This window comes from Topomyia yanbarensis, chromosome 3, assembly GCF_030247195.1.
Source record: "Topomyia yanbarensis strain Yona2022 chromosome 3, ASM3024719v1, whole genome shotgun sequence".
Lineage (NCBI taxonomy): Eukaryota > Metazoa > Arthropoda > Insecta > Diptera > Culicidae > Topomyia > Topomyia yanbarensis.
This window is the reverse complement of record NC_080672.1, coordinates 259,235,886-259,258,011: the sequence shown is the minus strand read 5'-3', so window position 1 is coordinate 259,258,011 and position 22,126 is coordinate 259,235,886. Positions and strand designations below refer to the sequence as shown.

Sequence of the window (22,126 nt, the reverse complement as noted above, 5' to 3'; positions counted from 1 at the left end):
TCCTGATGCTTAAATCCTACTTCACCCTTTGGAACCTTGAGTTTTCCTTGTGCGATGTTTTATACACTATACGTGTAGTAGTGCAAGCAATGCCTTTTCCCCCAACATACAAACAACACACTCAGTGGGCGGGGTTTCACTGCTTGTTGTAGTTGTCTTCTTTTAGTCAAGCGTTTCCCTTCCCTCTCGGCGCTAGCTTGTTAATCGTTTGTGCATGCGCGCTGATAGGTCAGCATTCAACATAACAAATGTCTGTGATGAAGTGGGGTGGTATCAGTCTTATCGATTTTCCATCGCACTTCCCTCAAACCCCATTGTACCCATTCTCCCTCTCGAATTTCTATCAGTCCTGTGATGGTGTAGTTGAATCATGTCTTCTGTTTCTGTGCGCTCCGGGAAATGTTTGGAATCGGTATCGATCGCTACACGCGTGAAACCCGGTTGTCGCTGCACCGCTGTCGTAACAGGTTGCGCTTTTCCGTATTTGTGTTTGTGTACTCGTCCCCTTCATTCGGCTTCCACTCTTCCTTCTGTTTGCCAGCGGTCGTTCAGTTTGAAACGTGGCAGGGAACCGTTGCAGATGTCGGGAAGACCTTCCTTCATTCTTCCCTTCTGCAATGAATGTTGACATTTCACGATTCCACATATCCATTCCCTACGTTTTATTATTCTTTTATTCGTTATCTTCTGATGACTTGCATAGTCGGCATTTCGCCTGCGGAAGCTTGCCACATGCGTTTGGTCGTTTGCCGCGTTCGGACGTGTTTCATGCGCACCGTTGGATCTCGCGCGCGCCTGTCATAAGCGATTCGATCGATCCTTTCGTAGTTGTCAACATATACCACAAGGATTAAGGTGCTTGTTCCGGAAACGAACCCAACAATCACAACAGGAATATTAATGTGCTAATAGTGAAGGAAACCATTTGAAGTGCTTATTAGTGTAACAGACAGGCGAACGAAAACGGGAATTGTTGTAGGTGCGCAAAATGTTGGAATTTTACCACAATATTAACCTCAACACTGGAATAACACAGGGTCAAACGGCGGAGACTAATTTGCGGGATAATTCAATCGACGGCAGCGAACGGACAGGTAATAGGGCAGAAACGATTTAAAGCAAACGAAGGGTTCATGTTCCGTGAGTATTCTGACTTTGGGTTGATGTGAACGTTATTGCCATGAAACGATCGCCTACCATCTCAGCAGGTGGAAAAACTGTTGCTATACATCAGTAATATGCGAACAAGTTAATGTGCGGCGGAAACCTGTGGGTAACTGATTATGGGAAAGTAAGTTTTCTTTGGTGAATTAGTGATTCGGAATATTAATTAAAATAGAATAACTCGAGTGTTGAACTCTATGTCATGCTTACTTCAACTTAGACCAGCAAAGGAATCATAAAGCTCCAGTTAATCAAAAATGTATAATGTGATCAATAGTGCAGGGGAACGAATTTTTAGTCTGACACTCAAAATTCTATAATCATTGCTTATATCAACTTATGCAATAGGTAGTAGCAAATTCGCATGGCCGTAGAAAAAAAACCCAAGGGCTTGAGCATTTCGTTATTCGCAGTTCTTTTTGCTATGATAGTCGCACGATAGTCGAACATCGGCTCCCTGACGGCAGGAGACAGGTCCGAACATAATGCACAAACCAATTACTACAATTGGAGAACAGTGTTTGTTGTCGTATGGGTCATTTGAAAATACGAGAGCCATATTGCCAATTTAATATCAAATTAGACTATCCAAAAGTGTGCACACTGCAAAAATAAAAGAGTACATTCTGGTCAAATCGCATACAAGTCCTCAAAGGATTTATTGTTTTATCGTTATTATCATTAATAATACCATGCACCATATTAGGAAAGTATGTTGTCAACAAAAAACTATGCGCCGAAAAATAATGAAATTTAAACGACATGTAAATGAATACGAATGTTAACATACAAAGCTTGAATTAGGAATTTGATTGAAATTTAAGTTCAAATTAATACACTGAATTGGAGCATCAAGAAACATATGATTTTACACTTTCATTCGTGTAATATTAGGTGTCATTTATTTTACAGCAATATGGGAATAAAAATACGTTCAAATGTATTGATTTTCCGTTTCATGAAACTCTAATTTTGAACATGCTAAATTTTAATAAAATTCGTTCAAGAAACCACGACAAGCCGTTTGTATTTGTGATGGAAGCTTATTTTACATTTATATTAAAGCTCCAAACATTGTATGGATATATCTAATCGACTAATAAATATTTTTAAAGTGCTCATACATCTTATTCCTTCCTTATGAACCAGTGATATGATGTTACATTAATCGAACATTGGAATAGTTATTACTAAAATTTGCACGACATGGTACGCAAAAACTAATGTTGGGGAGACTTGACCAAGTAGCAATAAGCTGAAGATGCAATATTTCAGATAAGAGGCCATGCATAAATGACGTAGCATTTTGGGGTGTAGGAGTATACCAAATTTGTGACGAAGTGTGACGAATACGAGGGTAGGGTCAGAAGTTGTACGACGTAGCATTAAATTTATTTTTCTTGGTGGGCATCAAAACCTATTGGTTAGAGAAAATGTTCCTCCATTCCTAAGAGAAATAAATTCAAATTCACATAAGTTACTTTTCACGCGGTTGTTCATGTGGTAAGTTTTTCGATTCGCGGAATTGCAAACTAGCAAGAAAACCATGAGAATTTGTGTACGGATTTAACTGGCTACATTAGTAAGCTAATCTTGCTAACTAGTAGACTTATTTTGACAGCTGAATTAAATTTTCACTTCGGATTCAACTAAACAAAATCTAGTAATTTAGTTGAACGTACGCTTCTTAGAATCATTGACAGCTGCAGGATTGTGAATTGAGAGAATTTTTCTTGATACTCCATGACATATAAAATACAATACAAAACTATCAACACTATATTTGTCATGAAATGGGCTTATTTTGTACGCAATTTACTGTTATAGTTTGAGGTTATATTTCGGCTTTCAGTTTGGAGTAAATGTCAAACAACGATCTATACACTTTTTATACTTTACTTTGCATAAAAATATATAGACCGTTGCTTGACATGACATTTTCTCCACACTGAAAAGCCGAAATATAACCTCAAACTCTACCGAGAGTCGAAAATCTTCCAAAATTTGCTATTATAATGAAAATGTTGATAAAAGCTGTCAAATAGTTCGTAGGGACACGTATTTAAAAGAATTGTAAAACATATAGGGGAACAGGGGGAGACTTGACCAGGTCTCCAGCTAAACTATAATAAATCTTTAAAAAGTTTTCAATCCCTCCAAAGTCATTGAGATATAATGTGCAAAAGTATTGTGCGTGTTCATATTTTTTTGCAGAATGATTAATTTACTTTTTCAAACATTAAAAAGTTTTTCTCTGATCAGCCTGGGGAGACTCGACCAAAAGAATTTTGAAAAATCAGAACAAAAAATAATGTCATGAAACATACTGTAATCATTTTTTTCTATATTGTCGAGATCCATAGGTAACAGTAAAAAATATAAAAGGTTGTCATTTCGAAAATTTCGACTGTTTTGAATGCTTTTTCTTTTAAGGATTAACTGTACTACTTACATTGCATGTTCACACGTCACGAAATCAGCCATATTACTGTTAACTTTGTTTACTAGTAGTGTACTAAAAGATAAAGACTGATGTTTGACGTGGAATTTTTGTGTTACGTGATTAACATTAACAGTAGATACCACAGCCTAGTAAATATCAGAAATTTTGTATCTGTCTTCAGCTTATTGCCACTTGGTCAAGTATCCCCATAAAATCTTGGTCAAGTCTTCCCAACATTACTTATTACGTTCAATGTCGTGCAAATTTTAGTAATAACATTTTCAAGCTTCTGATTTATATAAAATCATTTCAACAGTTCATAAAGAATAAAATAATGTATGAGTACTTTGAAAGTTATTATTAGTCGACTAGATATGTCCATACAAAGTTTGATAAAAAATTACTTCATTTAATATAAATTTATTGATTAAGGAATATTTTCTATATCGAAATGATTTATCATTCCAAAGTTTTAAAATAACCTTAAGGGACCGAAACAAGTATAAAAATATTTTTGAAAAGATTTAAGAACCTAATAGAAAACGTCATAGCCAATAATAGTATTCTGCGCTTGGTCAAGTCTCCCCATGTTCGCCTATAATTCATTTCATCCCCGGCCGAGTTGCGGGTGGGGGAGGAGCGTTGAAAACTGATACGTTGTTTACATTTGTACCCCAGTATACGGTTGCCGTTAGCGTTTCGTCAGGTTTCGTGCTGTCAGTGGAAATGTGACTCGTGTCAATACCCGTTTAAATACTGGTTGTTTTACTACGTAGGCAACAATTAGTATTATATGATCGTTTTAAATCATTTATTCAATTAATTTAATTTGATTTCGAAGTGGAAAAAAAGTTTCATGTTCTTGCAGATTTTTATTGTTTATTTTTTATAGTTTTTCAAAACAATGGCTCACAGGTATAATTTGCCCGCAGTAACTGCTGTAACAGTAACGTTGCGTGTTACCAATGTATTACTGGTCAGAAATATTTTTTTCATTTCAAATTCCACCCCATTTGGTGGTATTTTTCATAACCGGATTTTTAAACTTCCACTCTTTCAAATAATTGCACTTTTTTCAAAAATATCGAAATTCCATTTTATACTGTTTCCAGACCATTCTTTCAGCTTTTTGAATCATTTGATTTTTTTCAAATCGGTTGAAAATTCGCAAATTTATAGTAATTTTTGTGAAAAATGTCAAATCCATGATTTTTTCACTTTTTTTGCTTAAACCAATTTATGTATCATGGATTCAATAAATTCCGTACTTTCACTACACAGCTGTTTTCGAAATTAAAAAACGAAGAAAATGATGTATTATATATTTCTTTTGTTTGCATTTTTACCTGCGAATATTGCTATCAAACGCGTAGGGTACATTTGTACCCCAGTGCAACGTTCTAGGGTGAAAAACGCAAGTGCACCGTTCTAGGGTTAATCAGTTAACGTTTCAACTGAATGCATTCCCAAAACAAAAACATTTTCAGCAAATGTTGCAATATATGCAATTTTTCGGTGAGCAGTTCCATGTTCCATAAGCATTCAACCAATTCCAATATCGCTTCCCATTCGAAAAGTTGACCCTATTTCGGTACATTTCGTCAAAGGTAAGCTCAATATATTGAAACATCCCACGATTATGATTACTTTCAGAACTCCGGGGTGAGTTTCTATTGGAGTGTTTTCATGGCGATATTGATATGATTTTAGAACTATGGGATCCCCACTAATAGATCAGTAACATTCCTATAGTCATCAAAGGCCTCATGATGATTGAAACAATAGATTCTCAATGTATTGCTCTAACAGTTATTATTGTAGTGTTAGATTAAATCAGTCAACATCAATAATTTTAATTTTGATTTTGGAGGAAAAGGTTCAACCCCCGAAACCACCTTGCCTATGCCGTTCGGTGGAAACCAATCTAGTGAACTTTACGTCATTTTGTATGGATAATATGTGCAAAAAACTTCAAGTGGATGCGATATATACAGATTTGAAATCCGCCTTTGACAAAGTGAGTCACGATATCCTGAGTGCCAAACTTGGCTGCACGACTAGGTTTTGTGAGTGGATTCGATCATATCTCGTTCATCGTCAAGTTGCTGTTTGCATTGGCACAGCTCAGTCTGATTGCTTTTCGAACAGTTCTGGAGTTCCTCAAGGTAGTACACTCGGACCGCTGCTATTTTCGCTGTTTATTAACGACGTTGTTGGTATTTTAAATCCTGGTGGCAAACTAATTTTTGCTGACGATATTAAACCATATTACGTAATTCGGGATCAGTCCGACTGCCTGGTATTGCAAGCCGTTCTGGATACTCTTAACGACTGGTGTGTGCGGAATATGATGGTTATGTGCATTCCCAAATGCAGTGTCATCAGCTTTCATCGCACTAAGAACACCATCCCTTTTGATTATAATATTTCTGAAAATCAGCTACAACGTGTTGACTACATCAAAAACCTTGGAGTAATACTGGATTATAAGCTAACTTACCATCGTCACTTCTCTGCTACAATCGACAAGGCCAATCGACAACTGGGATTCATGTTTAAGATATCCAACGAATTTCGTGATCCTTTGTGTTTTAAAGCTCTTTAATGCTCATTAGTGCGTCCTGCGTTTCTTGCCATGGAGTGATCCGCAGAACCTGCCGCCGTATGAAGACCGCTGTCGTTTGTTAGTCTTGCACACCCTTGCTGAAAGGAGAATGACATCGCATGCAGTCTTTGTGGCCAAAATACTGCTGGATGAATATGATGTTCCTGATCTACTAGCACAAATGCATTTCTATGCGCCATCTCGTACTCTTCGCCAAAGAGTTATGCTTGTTCCTGAAATGAGACCAACTGACTATGCTGCCAACAGTCCTGTCATCGTAATGGTTCGGAGATTCAACGAGTTTTTCGAACTATTTGATTTTAACCTCACCGCATCTGGATTTAGAACACGAATTGAATCACACTAGTTTTAGGAAATTTCATTAAGACATTAAATGTTAGATGGAATTTTTGTTTACAAGTTCAAATAAAATTTTTACAACTACAAATACTAATAAGAATTCATCCTGGTTGGGACTTAAATATACGACGAGCGACTTAATTGACAAGCGCCTCACCCTCAGAACCACCAAGGAAGAGCCAACAAATGAAACCAAAGTGGAGCGAGAAACATAGTTGTGATAACATTCAGCTTAGATTCCCGGGACTTTACACTGTGCTCCTGAAATTAAAACAATTAAAAGAATATAAAACACACATTCCTAGGAACTCCGAAAATACTAAAACCCACAAGCACCCAGCCTTACTTTTTGGCTCATATCGAAAACATCACATTACCCAACAGTAGTCAAGCAGTTCAATTCTTATCATCACCGATATCGGTCATAAATCATAATTAATTTCCCTGCACCTTATCATGCATATCATCTGTTTGTTTTCCCGCGCGTGCTAAACCCTTGAACATATGATAAAAAAAATAAACGAAAATATTCGCTGCTCATCTCCAATAGCTACTCAACCAAAAATTATCTAGGTATAAAGTGCAAGTATTCCAAAGGTTAGCAATACCGTCATCAGAACCGACACAACGTTGATTTGAACGAAAAAAGTTTGCCTGGGAATAAAACACCCGGTGTCAAACTTTGGCTTTTGTATATCTTTTTCCGCACCAAGAAAACTTTCTTAGCTACTCGGAACATCGATAATCACTCAGATTCGTACTTATTCCTGTCGGTTCGCTGCAATCATTACGTAGTTCAGTTGCTACTGTTAGAAAAGGACCACGCCACTACACATCAGTGGTTTAAAACATGCGTTTGAGGAGCCTAATTGGATGGAGCTATAAGTATCCATATTTGTGAATTGATGTGTTCTACAATATATGTGTATAAAAAGCGCCTTCTTTTGGCGATATTCCTTTTTTAAGATATTAATTATAGAAAGTAATTATAGTAACATTTTTGTTTCTGATTTCACGCGATTACAATGTTGTGACAAAATACACAACTTTGTTGATTAGACCAAATCGATGTGGCTTGTTTGAATAGAGTTGTGACAGATTTGTGTTTATTTTACCTGTTTTTAAACCAGTATAACTTAGTATAAGTTCCGCCGAATATTTCTCAAAGACATTTATCTCTTTTCGGCTAAACGTCAAATTTCCTATAGCCCACTATTATAAATTTCTTAAAAAAGGAATTTCGCCAAAGCATGACACATTTTGACACATACACATTGTAGAACAAGTCAATTGGCGAATATGGATACTTTTAGCTCCATCAAATTAAGTTCCTCAAAAGCATGTCTTGAACCACTGTACACGAGTGTAATCGAACGGAATGTTTACCACTCGACAGGATAAAAGTTTTGGGTGTTGATCCCCTTTTGCAGGTCGAAAGCACCAACTTCACCTCTTCAAAATTCTCTTCTCGGTTACTCCTAGAACTGACCCTGCACAGCCGATTTTCAATTCTTGGAGAGAAGCGACACTGTAGAGTAGTTAAATTAAAGTTTTAAATATTCGTTCAAGTGCTCCACGAAAGACGTCCTTTGCTTCGGAGACGTCGATTTTAGCAGTACACAACGAATGCTGCCAAGAGTAAGCGATTAAAATTCAAGTTTACTTTAGTGCACAGTCAACCATTGCTGCTGCTGAAGCTGTTTGTCAACCGACGACCGACGAACGATGGACCTGAATGTTGACGAGGAAAGTGCGGGGATGATGTGCAGGAACAACGCCCCAAAAGTGATGCTATGGTTGAACAGTCGGTGTTCTTTTGCGGGCAAAAACTCTTTGTCACAGGAAATGAGTGTTTTTAGTGCAAATATTTGTTCGTAGGATGTTCCATTTACATTGGAAAAGTTGGATGTTGAAACTGGTGCGATATTGGCACTGTCTTTGGCACTTAAATTTGCATGTTTTGCGTCTTCACAGCGGGGAAATCATTTCAGATGAATGAGTAATAGTTTTCAACTAATGTTTTCTATCATCAACTAAGACATCACATTTTAATGCTATTTAGAAGTTTCGCCAGTCTTTAGGTTGCAATTTCGTGTGTAATATATTTTTGGGATTTTGATTAGGCCACAATCGCTAAAAACGAGAGGTGTTAAACCTGTCCTTTCCTGAAATCAAACTCGTTTATTCGTGTCTAGGTCGTGGACTTCATAAAAGTTTATTTTCAAAATACCCAGATAATGCAATCGTGAATTAATCCGAACTACACAAACAATGGCCATTCTCGGTGCAACTGAAGGCTTAGCAGCGTATTTGTTTCCAGATTAGGTCAACTTCAAATAAACATATTTGTGTGATCTGGTTTAATCCAAACATTGCGAAGGGCTTGTTTATTTGCAAGGGCTTGAAAAAGAATGTGCGTCTCATACACTCCCAAATCAGCGTACATAAACAACTATGTTTTCCCGCGAACCCTGTATCACGTATGTAATTTTTTACAGGTGCTTCTTTCGTTTATGATATTGTGTGACAGTCGGTACGGTACTAGTTCTACTGGCACTGGCAATTAATGGTGTTGAACATCCTTAAAGAATTTCGGTTCGAAATAAGTGTATCCAGTATCTGTTACCCTACAGCAAATGCCATATGAGTTGATGAAACTGGTATTTAATTGAGTTTATAAAATAAGAAATCCATTCGTCGCAAAAAGCAACTATAGCCACACGTATTTGCAGTAATTATACTGACATCAGCGTTTTTTTCCTATTTCAGACATAGTCGGGACAATCAAATGCGAAAGGACGCAAGAAATTTGCGAAGGGTGTGGTCAGAAAATCAAAGACCGGTACTTCATGAAGATTTCCCCAGATCAGTACTGGCACGAACAATGCTTACTCTGCTGCATCTGCCACATCCAGCTAAACCAGTCCTGCTTTACAAAAAACACCAAAGTGTACTGCAAAGATGATTACTACCGGTAAGTTAGCTTACAATCCCTCGTGAAATTAATGTTTTACGTAAGCAAAACCCAACCATATTATCCCCCATCCCGAACATCCAAGGCAAGTTTCACGCGGAACAAAAGACGTGTTTACATTAACTTTCTGGTGTAAGCCAATCTCCGTAAATCTTTACGTCAACTTTCATACAGTAAAAAAACCTGCAAAAGGGAAGTCTGAAGCAAAAACAAGATGAAAACTTTTCCAACATGGATTATCATTATTATCGAGATACATCAGCCCCATGCTAAGGAACGTGAAGGAAAACCACATCACGCCTTTAACAGCGAAAGAATAGGACACAAAAAGTTATGTAGATACCGACCAGTAAACGACGCGGTAGTTAAGAGAATGGTTATGATTTTTTTCTTCTTCCGACGCATTTTCACTTACTGCCAGCCACACCTTCGGCGCAAGAAGATTTTCTATTAAATTTTGGACGATTACTTTAATTAGGGCGGCTTTAGTTTGTGCACCTACCACTGCACACTGGGCCAGAAAGGGAAATTAGCAGGATAAAACCTTTGGGTGTGCAATAGACCGGCAACAATTTTTTTCGGAACATTGCTAATTCAAATGGTAATTGGATACAAAGATCACATGCGAAATATGAGCTTTATCTGATAGCTCTAGTTCACCCACAAGAGGTTTCAAGTTTCTATGGTAATATATATGGAAACTCGGAAATAAAAACTTAAAATCAAATAAAAAATCCACAGTAACTCTGCATACCTCAAAACTTTTTGTCACATAGCTTATTTTACAACGAACAGCTTTGTTGAAGGTTGCATATTGATTGGAATTTCTCCAACAAAGTTATTTAACTTTGAAGACCAACTGATTTTTTTTCAAATTGGCTATCCTAAGCATGTGCTAGAAAGAGAGGCAACACATAACTTTATATGAGAACATCTTTTTACTGCAAAATCGAATCAATTTGCAGTCTTCAGCAATGTTGATCCTTATACCTTCAGCTATATATCTGCAGATTGTGGGATGCACAAGATGATACTGGCATTTTTTAATGAATTTCTTGTTGCTTTTGCCGATTTTTCCTATATTTTCACATACAAACTTGAAAACTCTTGTGGGTGAACTAGAGTTTTCAGAAAAACTCATATTTTACAATTGGTATGTGAAGCAAATTACCATTTGATTTAACAGTGTTCCGAAAAAAAGTCAAAATTGTTTCCGGTCTAGCGTGCAATTTTTTGAAAGTTTTAAAACGTTCAAAACTATGACAAGTTGTCGAAGATACATGGATAAAAAGCTATCCATTAGTAACGAAATTTACGTTTTTGTACTATTTTCTTCACATTCGTTAAATTTATCACTTACAACATTACGCCTCTATCAGAACAGATAATTTGCGTCTATTATAGAAGGCACTTCGAATTTTCACCACTTTTAAGAGCTAGTTTTTCAAAATGTTCTAACTGGTCGTATTGATGTTCCCCGGTGTTGACGAAAATTTTAGCGTTTGTTTGTGCACTTCGGTGAAATATTATATTCATAAGGGACCATTCATAAATTACGTAACGCATTTAAGAGGGAGGGGGGTCGAACAAATTGTGACATGTTGTGACATATGGGGGAGCGGGAGTTAGCTAGATCGTTCCGTAACATGTTTTTACTGAAGAAAAAAAATGTTTTCCCGGAATTTGTTACGTAATAAGGGAGGGGGTGTAAAGAAATTTGTGACATTTTGTTACATGGGGGGAGGGGGGAGTCAATCTTGGGCAATTTTTTGCGTTACGTAATTTATGAATGGTCCCTTAATTGAGAGAAAGTGGGATAAAACGGGCATTGAAAGTTGATCCGAAGAAATAGGTCAAAATTTTAAAATGTCTGTAACTTTGGTTTAACTTGATGAAATCTAATTCTGTTAAGTTTTTCTAAAAGGAAAAGGGGGAAATAGAAAGTAGAATATACCTTTTCGAAACGAGCATTCATGTTTTACCCTGAAAAATGATAATTTTAAAAACGTAGCTCTATGCAACAATCTAATTGAGAGTAGGTTTGTATAGATGAATTTTAGAGTAAATTTAGTACTATGAGCTAGTGGTAATAACTTTTTGAGGTGCCTTAAAATTCGCGAAATATTACTTTTTCAAAAGCTTCATATATACTGATTTCTTTTTCGACCAATTTATCGTACAAAATCTGCCCCAATTTGGTCGTTAAGCCATATGCTTCGATTTTTTCCGATGCAGTTAAAGGTACGTTATTGAACTTTTTTTCTCTTTTTTGTACGCAAAATAAAAAATGAAAATAATTTTTTTAAATTGAATTATTACGACCACACCTTCCATTGAACTACCTTGGGATAACTGTCAAAAATGCTAGCCCGTATGGCGAAATTCACTGTCAAGGAAGATCAATAGTGTCAAACGAGGACTTGTTAACATATTTTTAGAAAATCAATTAAAATTCCTTCTGAAATTTTAATTATTGATCCTATATATTGTTATATTTAGAAGGTGAGCTCCTGAGGTTTATGAAATAAAAAGAGAATTTAATTCTTCGATGTATTATAGTCACATATTTAATCGAAAAATCAAAGATTTCGCACAATCGAAAGAAAAACTAGAGTACCGGGTTCTTGTTCATTCTATCTATTGTTTCTGAAAATGTTGACATGTTAAAACCCGTTTTAATTCACCTAATGGTGTAATTTTTCATTTAATAACATTAGAGATTTGTTACATCCAATTTAAATATTTTATTGTTATTACACTGGTGACATTATTGGATCGTATTGGAACCATAGATGGATAATTGCTAATTGTTTTCCGCCATTTGTCATGTTTGGGTTGTTCATTAGCTAAAGCATGATATTGATTGTTTAAAATTCGAACAGAAGCAGCTACATGTACAATATAGCATAATGGTTACAATAGTATATATTTACTCGAAAACGGGAAGGCGAAATGGATTGAGGTTTTTTGCACATTACAAAACATACAATAAACTTGAATCACAATGTTTAGTTGTATACGAAAACCCCTTCACCACTTCCTTTCCACTCTTTGAAGCTGCCAATGGCACTCGAACGCTCATTGGAAATGAAAAAAGGGTCTTTAAGCATATTTAATTATTTAGTCATTGGCCCATCCTTTTTAAATCGCATAAACAAAATGGTGGGGATTTAAATAAAAAAAAATTTGACGAAAAATGGTTTTTAATAGCATCAAAAAATAATATGGGTCAAAGACTAGATAAATTAATGAGGTTTTAAACGATTTTTTTTTTAATTATTGCGCACCAGAGCCCGACCCAGCCCCACGTCCAAGCAAAAACGGCACAAGGCGGCTCATATCCCGCTTGGCACCGCGGAAGGGTAAGAGATAGGAGTTATGTATCAGAGCTGAATGGCGACATAGTGACAGAACAAGACCTATTCTTGACGTTAGCAAAAAAATCATTTTTTACCATCGATAAATATCGAATACAAGATCAAAAGCTGAAAGAATTTCGTATGTCTTTTCATTTTCCCACAAAAAACTCCCAAATATTGATTTTCTGTATGCTACAATGGAAGCGAGGAGTAACACATCAAATTGCATCACGGGAACACTGTAGAAAATAACCCATTGGGTATTTTCTCCTGATAATTTGGGTGGAAGAAGTTTAGAGTGTATTGTACACACTGTATTTTTATCGCGGTCAGTTTTTCTAAAATTGGAAAAATTGCGTCACACGAAAAGCAACGTCGCGAACTGATTTTGCGCAAGCACCTGGTAAATCCCCAATTCTCTCATCGGGACATCGGAAAACAACTCGGAATCGTGCGGTCAACGGTGAGCCGTGTGATTAAACGTTACTACCAAACTCTGAGCATTAAACGCAATGGCGGATCCAGGGGGAGGGTCTTGGGGGTCCGGACCCCTCCCGAAATTTTTTAACTTGTTGATAAATTTTAAAATAGTTTCTATTTTAATTCGTTCTAAATTCAAATTCAAATTCCAAACCATATTCGACCACCAAAATGATTTTAATTGAATGAGGTTATTACATATTACGTATTGTACCATGAACATTTCAAAATCGAAATTTTGGACCCCCTACGAAATTTTTTCCTGGATCCGCCCCTGATTAAACGGAAGGAGAAATGCGATCTGAATGGATGTTCTATTAGTGATCGGGATCACAAGCGAGTAGTGAAAGCGTTTAAACGGAGTCCCAATGCTTCGGTCAGGGATGTTGCGTTGCGTTGCGTTGCGTTGCGTTGTGACGATGATTTTGGCGGATTGCACACTGACTTCATCATGTTTGACTGCTGATTATCTAATAAGAGTTGCTTAGGAAGTGGTAAGTAGGAATTCATACCAATCCGACCCATATTAAGACCTCAACAGCATGATAGCCATCATTGCCGGCCGCCCCCATCTCCATCGTTCACGGAGAAGGATAAAGGATAAGGTAGACGGGAAGTGTTGATGCTCCACCTACTTAACGGAAGGACGACGATTCATCAGACTCTTCCATAGGTGTCGCGGAGTTGGTGGTTTGGAAGGGTATCAGGTCTAGGATTCGCTCCAAGCAAACGATGCGACCTGTAAAGCATGTTTTATTAGGTAGTTGTTTAGTTAGTCTTCGAGTGCACGATCACTCGAAAAAGAGATGATCTTGTTTAGTTTTTGGTTATTTTTAAACTCTGGGCAGCCGGCTACCGAGAGTATACTATGTTCCCTAAACAAAAGCAATTTGAACTCCACACGGCCGACCGTGGGAGTATTGCCTAGAAAAGCTAATCTTATCCGCGTAATGGGCCGGATCACTATTTATTGCAACAGTATTTGGACAGAATTCGCTACTTCTTCTCTACGATATATTTATTGGCTTGAAAACTACCGAGTGATAACACATTATACAGGCAAAAATAGCGAGAGATGTTATAAATCAAGGAAAGTATTTCTTATTTTCCATATCGGATTGTTTGTGGAATACAAGTATACGAGCGATAATACCGAACACTGAAGGAAAATATAAAGGATTGTTAACCTGATGCACGGGCTTGTTAGCAATAACGGAGCTTTGAATTAGGTTCATAAAAACAGACGCGGCGAATTTTCAATACGTATTGACCCGTGTTCATAGATACTAGTCAGATTAGTCGTATTGGGGCTAATTTCCGATCAACTATTCATTTTTAAGGCAATGTTTTCTCGACTAGATCTGTTCGCACCCTCTCATTCTGTTCGCACCCTCTCATTCTGCGGTCTAAGGACCAAATGTCATCAATAGACTTAGACTCGCGTGGAGGCATGAGATAGGAAACTTGTAAGAATTTTGCTATCCCACCGTTTGACTACCAGAATGGATGGGAGAACAGTAATACTAGCAAATACCGACTACCATAAGAGCGGTGCAAATTTGAACGAGTGACGTAGAGTACTGCACTGAAAAAAGGACCAGGAGTGCGATTTTACGAAATTTTAGCTTCCGATGGCCCTACATTTTCTGACAAAGTGAAGTTCTTGAATGTTGAGATTTTTATTACTGTTTAGAAAAGCAAAAGTATCATAAAGCTAGTGTCAGGCCTTCATGAGACCTCAAGGAGTCACTTTTGGAGGTATTCGTAAATGTAGATTTGTCGGTAGACGGTTCCAAATATAATAGAAAAATACCTAATTTAACACAACTACAGATCACTTGCAACATAAAAAGCTTTTTGTGAAATTCGACAGCTCCATCTTAGGCCAATTCAATAAATTTCCTACATGAAAGTTTCCATTTTTTAAAAACGGTTTTTAAACCAAAGCTTTGGAAGTTAAACCTTGGCGTGGAAGTGCCGGTATATTAATATTTTCTGTTACTTAGTGTAGAATTAGATTTTGTCATTTACGGCTAATATACAACCGCCAGAAGAAACTTAAAACGTTGGTACACAATCAAGAAAGGCGAATCAGAAAAGGAGCAGTATATGTCAGTGATTCACTAAATACAGACTGGAAAGAGGGTAATATGGAAAACCTTAAGGTCCGTCCAGATTAAGTCTTCGGTACGGAGCAAAACGTCGGCCTAGGAACTCCTAGCATGTTGTTAGTCGCCTCTTACGACATGGGAGCAGTTCCCAGAGGTTCTATTCTTGGTTGAAATAGTGCAAAAAGATTTCAGCCCGCCGGACACCACACGGCTTCCCAATGCTTCGGTCAGGGATGTGGCTAAAAAGTTGGATCTGTCCAAGTCTTTCGTTCAGAGAGCGAAGCACCGTGAGGGGCTGGAAACGTAGAAATAGGGTTCGCAGTACCGACTCTTTTTGGCGAGAACCGGTACTACGGTACTGAAGCCCTCAGTACCGGTAGTACCGGTAAAGTACCGGTACTCGAATATTTTTTTTAAAAAATTCGAAAAAAGCTTCAAACTGAATATATTTGTAAAAAATTCGAAAAAGGCTTCAAACTGAAATTGAATGCTCAAACTGATGATCTTATTCTCAGATGATTGATTTTTGCTGATCAAAAAACATGTTTATTGTTTTTAATTGCTTCGGAATGGCAAGACTCATTTCACAGAAGATATTTTTCGTATGGGGCACCTTCTTTTATTTCGAAATCTAGGCGACTTTGAAATCAAAAACTGCTAAGTGGTGCGACTTTCGTCGACTTGAACAGATGGTAAATGTATGAAACCCTATTAACAACAGTAAATCAAAGCGAGAATGGCAGTAAATTCGAGCAGGTTAATCGCATTTCCTCTCTTACTTTTCTGAAAATTGGTTTCGAACTTTATGTCGTTTGCCTACTATTCTCTAACGCATATCCAGGCTCTTTGCTTTCCTGTAAACTATGGAGTTTTGCTGAATTTTCCGATCACCGATAATTACAAATCACACCATTTGAAGTAGTTCACCAAGTCTAAAACTGTTAACTACTAAATCTCTGTTCGTTTTATTATAGATAAAGGTTTAAGAGCAAACCAAACACAGACATGACTTAGACCATAGTCTTATTACGCGCCACCCAGTGAATAATGGAAACCAATCAGAATGTCGCTAATAACACTTTAACTTCTAGAATTATTATGATGATGGCCCCACATTCCCACACAAAGGTGTTATCTCAACGATTTATCTAGAAGGCAAATTAATATAATTAAACGTTATCTTGCAGACCGATATTTTGAAACAGATCCCCCTGCAGAGTTAACATATTTGTCATAAAAAATTGTATAGTACCGAAAATACCGGTACTGGCTTTTGTTCAGTACCGGTATTACGGTACCAAAAATGGGTCGGTATTCCCGGGATTTTCGGTACCGGTATTACCGGTACCACAACCCTACGTAGAAAGTGCAAAAGGCTCCAAATCGCGAAAAACGACGAAATACGGTGGAAAATTCACGGGCCCGGAAACTAGACCCAGATGCTGACGAAGCCTCATTGTTTCATCATGGATGATGAGCAGGCATTGTAGTTCTTTCTCACTCACGAGAGAAGAAACTTATCCGACGTCCAACTTTTCCAAAATAAGATGAGACGCAAAATTCTCTGTCTCCACAAATAGCATGAGAATAATTTTCCGAATAAATTTATTTGATTTTTCCCTTCTCACCGGAGACGGTGATAATATTTCAATTTCGTGGAAATCAATAAAAGCATCAAAATATACACTTAATTAAAAAAAAAGCAGCAAACGCAAAAAGGACACCGAGAATTCATTCGTTTATTCTCCGGCGGTTTTATTTATCCGAAGAAATAACACGTTGTATTTATCCGGAGAAGTTGTGTGAGTGCCAATAAACTCACAATAATGTGAGTTTTTATTGTCGCAGTAGTAAATTATCCGGACTCATTTACTCATATGAGCGATAAATGCAATCTCTGATGATGAAGTGCTGTTCTTCACCGCCCAGCACAAGTTTGATGTTCCGGAAGAAGTAATGAAGCAGAAACTTATTTGTCAATAAATAAATTATTTGGCAAGCCATCTGCTGATGTGGCAAAAGGAGTGCGCCGTTTGGGACTACTGATACTGTAAAATAGAAGATCTAACACCTGGAGTGTTTACAAATGCGTCTGCTTCCTTTGTTGAAGCAACACTACGATCTTCGAGGCGGATCTAGCTTCGTGCTAATATTCAAATGTTGTCCTGGAGTGGTATGAAGCCAACGGGGTCACAAGGATATGAACCCCCACAATACACCTAAACTAAGGCCCATCAAAAAATACTGAGCGATTATAAAGAAGGCACTACGGAAGCATCCGAAGGAGGTCAAGTTTGAGGAAGATATGAAGAAAAAGTGGGTTTCCGTACAGAAAAAAAGCTGCAGCCAGATGTCGAACAGCACCTAATAAGTGGAGTTAAGCGTAAGGTGCGAGCGCACGGTTATGGTATTTAAACAAAATGAAATGAATATGCCAAAAGCTTACTAATGGATTATATTTTATTGTCCGAAAGTTTGAATAGCATCAAACTAGGTCCACTAGGTTTTTTCCGTGATGCAATGTGATGTGGGACACCCTTCTAGAATGTTCCGTAGCGTTCAAAATGTTTTTACTGAAACTCTATAGTCTCCAGTCCTGAGATGAGTCGAAAGTTTTGATAGATTGATATTCATTCGCAAATTGTTGAAAAATTTAATGTCACCATGGTCGTGTCCTGTACACAACCCTTTAATTGTTTTTCTATGGGGATATGTGAAATCAAAAGTTTACGCGGATAAGCCTGTAACGATTTAAGAATTGAAAGCTAACATTACTCTAGTAATTTGCCAGATTCCACTTGAAATGCTCGAATGCGTCGTCCTCAAGCGCTGCTACAGTCAACATATAAAAAAATGTTTTCAAACAATTAATGGCAAAAAAATGTTCTTTGGGTGATAATAAAGATTTCGCGATTTATTTTTTTCCCTTTTTTGCTAATTTATGAAGAAAACCTCACGATGAAACCCCCTGTTTTTTCAAGTCATACGAATCAACCTGCACATCCCTAGTAACAATTGTGGTTTTATGGTAGTTTTGTAGCCACTGATAAAACTTAGAGTATACTTGTGGCGTGCTATAAAACTTCAATTGTTACTTGGGATGTTAACGGCCGAGATATTTACATATTTACATTTTTAGCGGGCTTCCAAATGGAACAGATGCAATTTCAGTTATCTATACCTTGAGCAATGCAAGTATTTTTAGAGTTAGCCTGTCACGTTTTATCCGGTATACGGTAACTAGGTGGCATCCATCAGGGACAGCAATTTCCTTCACGAGTTTTTGGGCGCGCATTATACTGGGAATAAGTTCTCTTGTGCATATGTTGGTTTTCTAAAAGAACACTTTTGGTTTCCAATGCCACTTACGAACGCAGTGATCCCCCAAAAATATTAATTGGCTGGAATTCAGATTGAAAGTAGGGAGCCCGGGGTTAGTTGTCGGTTGGGGTAAGCTGGCGGAATCCCCTTTTTTCCGTTTCTATTAGACATATGGCACTGTTTCTTGGTGTGTACCTCAAGTGGTATGAAACACAATGTCCAATGTGTTTTTGTTGCATGATATTTTGTTTTGAAGAAGTTGTGGGCGATATTGTCTTTTCGAGCATACTATGTAAATTTTCTTAATTTTAAACATTTTGTGTTGTTTATGGTGACTTTAGATCTATCCCAGGAATGATTATATTTTTCGACAGTACGTGAAATATAGATATGGGCACCTATCCACAATCAAAAGTTTTTTTAAAATACTTTTTTTATAAAAAATACGGTTGAGATAAGTTGGCAGTACTATTTACAGTTCAAAACAAATCTTTAAAAAAATTTATTTCTGGAATTCACTCCAAAGTAAGAGAATCTTTTTCTGGCGTATCTCGTCATTTACTTCGGACAATTGCCTGAAGAATTTCGAAAATGTACGTTCGAATATGAAGTACGCGTTAAAGTTAAAAGGCCGGGGTATAGAGACTGCAATATGGTGCAAATGTTGGTTGAGATACAATTTTATTGAAAAGACATTCAGCATATTCCATAAGGACCCTTGAAGTAATTGAATGTCAATTCGATTGCTTATTTTCTGGTGAATACATATATACCGCCAACTTACCTCGGGGCTGGGGTAGGCTGGCGTGTTTTCTGCATCACATACTTTTGTCTATAAAAACAAAGATAATGCAAAAAACACTTTGAAAAAAATCAGAGATGTTGCGAACAGTTTGCCCTTGTATGCAACGTGTTCCATTTTACAAGATCTACCTTACTCAAAATGGTAAAAAATGAAAACTGAATACATCGCCAACTAGCCCCGGTCTCCCCTACTCAAAACAAGGTGCGTTTTATGAGGCACAAGCAAACATCCAATAAGATTACAGTTTCACGAAATTACTGAAAATTGTTCACAAAATATACGCATTTTCAAACAGTTTGCTAAAATATGTGTGAAAATAGTATGCCACTGCACAAAACATTAAAAAAATAACGACTTTCAGTTGGTTTGTCATATTATAGTTTACCAATTTTTGGACGATTTCGAACCACACTACACACGATAAAATCTCTAGAAGTCGCACACCTATGGAGCAATGTGCATAACTTTTAGAAAACCACCTTTCTTATCAGTCCGGAATCAAATTTACATATTCAACGTTCCAGTCAAAAACATCAATAGATCCATGCCGCAGTCGTTTGACAACCGTCCGTCGACCGAACCAGCCCAACCGGTTACCTAGCCAATAGCATAATGTTTCAATCTATATCTTTTCATTTTCCAGAATCTACGGTCTCCCCCAACTGCAACAACAGCAGCACCAAACTGTGTCTCGCGACTGCTACGGCTGTGGTGAACGAATAGCGCCGAACGAAATGGTGATGCGTGCCAAAAATCTAGTCTACCACCTAAACTGCTTTCTTTGCTTTACCTGCAACAGACCGCTGCAAAAGGGTGAACCATTCTCTTTGCGAGCGGGTAAACTCATCTGCCAACACGACCTAGAAAAGGACATTTACAATAACCTGCACACAATTAATCCGCTTCAAAATCCCCACCACCCGTACGGTGAGGATGACTACGTGCTGGAAGACGGAATACGCTCTCGCGATGGTCGGCGGGGGCCCAAACGACCACGAACGATTCTTACCTCAGCGCAGAGACGGCAATTTAAGGCGTCATTCGATGTGTCTCCGAAACCCTGTCGGAAGGTCCGAGAGGCATTAGCCAAAGACACTGGTCTATCGGTACGAGTGGTGCAGGTGTGGTTTCAAAACCAGCGAGCGAAAATGAAGAAAATTTCACGCAAAAATAAGACGGGCCAGAACAACAGCAGCGATGGCGATAAAAATCTTTCGGATAAGGAGGAAAAGTCAATCAAACTCGAATCACCCAGCAGTGATCATGGTCACTATCTTGGCATCGATGGATCATACGGGTCGTCTAGTCAACCACTGAACCCCAACTTGCCGTACTCACCAGGTACGTTTTCTGGTAATAACTGACATGTCAAAACAGGAACGCACAATATTATAACATTTTCTTTAAATTTTAGATTTTCCGGAAAATTCGGATGCCAGTATGTGCAGTAGTGACATTTCGCTGGACGAAAGCTTCGACAATCTGGATGAGGGTACTTCAGATACTATGTCACTGCAAAACCTAGACCTTCAAACCAATCTTAATGGCAGCAGCAACAGCAACACCAGTGCCAGCAACAATACCGGTACCAATTTAGTCAATCACAATAATAACAACATTAATGGGTTGATATCCGGGAACAGCATTACTCACATCGACAAGCTTTATCTGATGCAGAATTCGTATTTTAATGCCGCGCCCATCGAGCAATGATCAGACCACGGACCGAGGGCAACGGCAGTACTGGGAGGCTGCCGCGCGATGAATCATCAGTATCTAGCTGAGCAAATTTGCAAAAATGAACGCAACGCAGTGTGAACATAACGGCATTACGGTTTACGTTAAAATTAGTTTGAGTTTCGTTTGGCCGAACATTATCCGCACGCCAGCAGAGAGCATTTCAACTAGTCAATAACTATTAAAATCATATTTCATGCAAGATTTATTCTCTTGATAGTGCAGATTTATATCCATCGGGGTGATAATCAATTAGTCAGCGAATACTTTTTAGTCGAGTAATATTTATTTACTCTTACACCACGAAACAGTATTTTGCGTAATTAATTTATGAACGAAACGTTATGTAAAAAATCAGACAGAAACAATGTACACCATGTTTAAGTATTGTAAATTTATTGTAGTTATTATTTATTTCTAAACTGACAATTAATTGTTGTGCTGGAGATATTTCGATCCAATGAACCTCAACTGCAACCAAGTCATTTGAGATAGGATGTGAAACAAGTTATTTCTCACAAGCAATGTAAAATTTTAGACCAAGTAAAATCTTATTGAAATTTAACCCGGGCTCTCATTCCTGAACTCAGCACGAACTATCCGATATGCATTGTCAATTTATATAGTTAATTCTCCTTAACTCGATATTCTCTATCTCGATTATTTCGTAAGTCCCTTTAGATTGTCCGTGAAAAATCCTCCGTATTTCGGTGTTTTCTCTATCTTGGTGTCTCCCTATCTCGATGTACCTAGCTTGAAGTTTACCT

General features: G+C 37.6%; 1 protein-coding gene across 6 annotated transcripts; it reads left to right on the top strand.

Annotated features, from left to right (window-relative positions):
• The first annotated feature begins 431 nt into the window (after positions 1–431).
• On the top strand, positions 432–21,897 carry LOC131691786 (LIM homeobox transcription factor 1-beta). Of its 6 annotated transcripts, none has more exons than XM_058978425.1 (5): positions 432–975; positions 1,037–1,094; positions 9,342–9,546; positions 20,266–20,975; positions 21,037–21,897. In XM_058978425.1, the coding sequence occupies exons 3-5, from the start codon at positions 9,422–9,424 to the stop codon at positions 21,333–21,335; spliced, it is 1,134 nt and encodes a 377-aa protein (XP_058834408.1). In that variant the 5' UTR covers positions 432–975; positions 1,037–1,094; positions 9,342–9,421; the 3' UTR covers positions 21,336–21,897. The 6 variants fall into 6 exon arrangements, with proteins under 6 accessions (XP_058834408.1, XP_058834407.1, XP_058834406.1 ...); XM_058978424.1 differs by having other exon boundaries at positions 432–979; XM_058978423.1 differs by having other exon boundaries at positions 432–1,094; positions 21,037–21,207; positions 21,266–21,897.
• Positions 21,898–22,126: the final 229 nt, after the last annotated feature.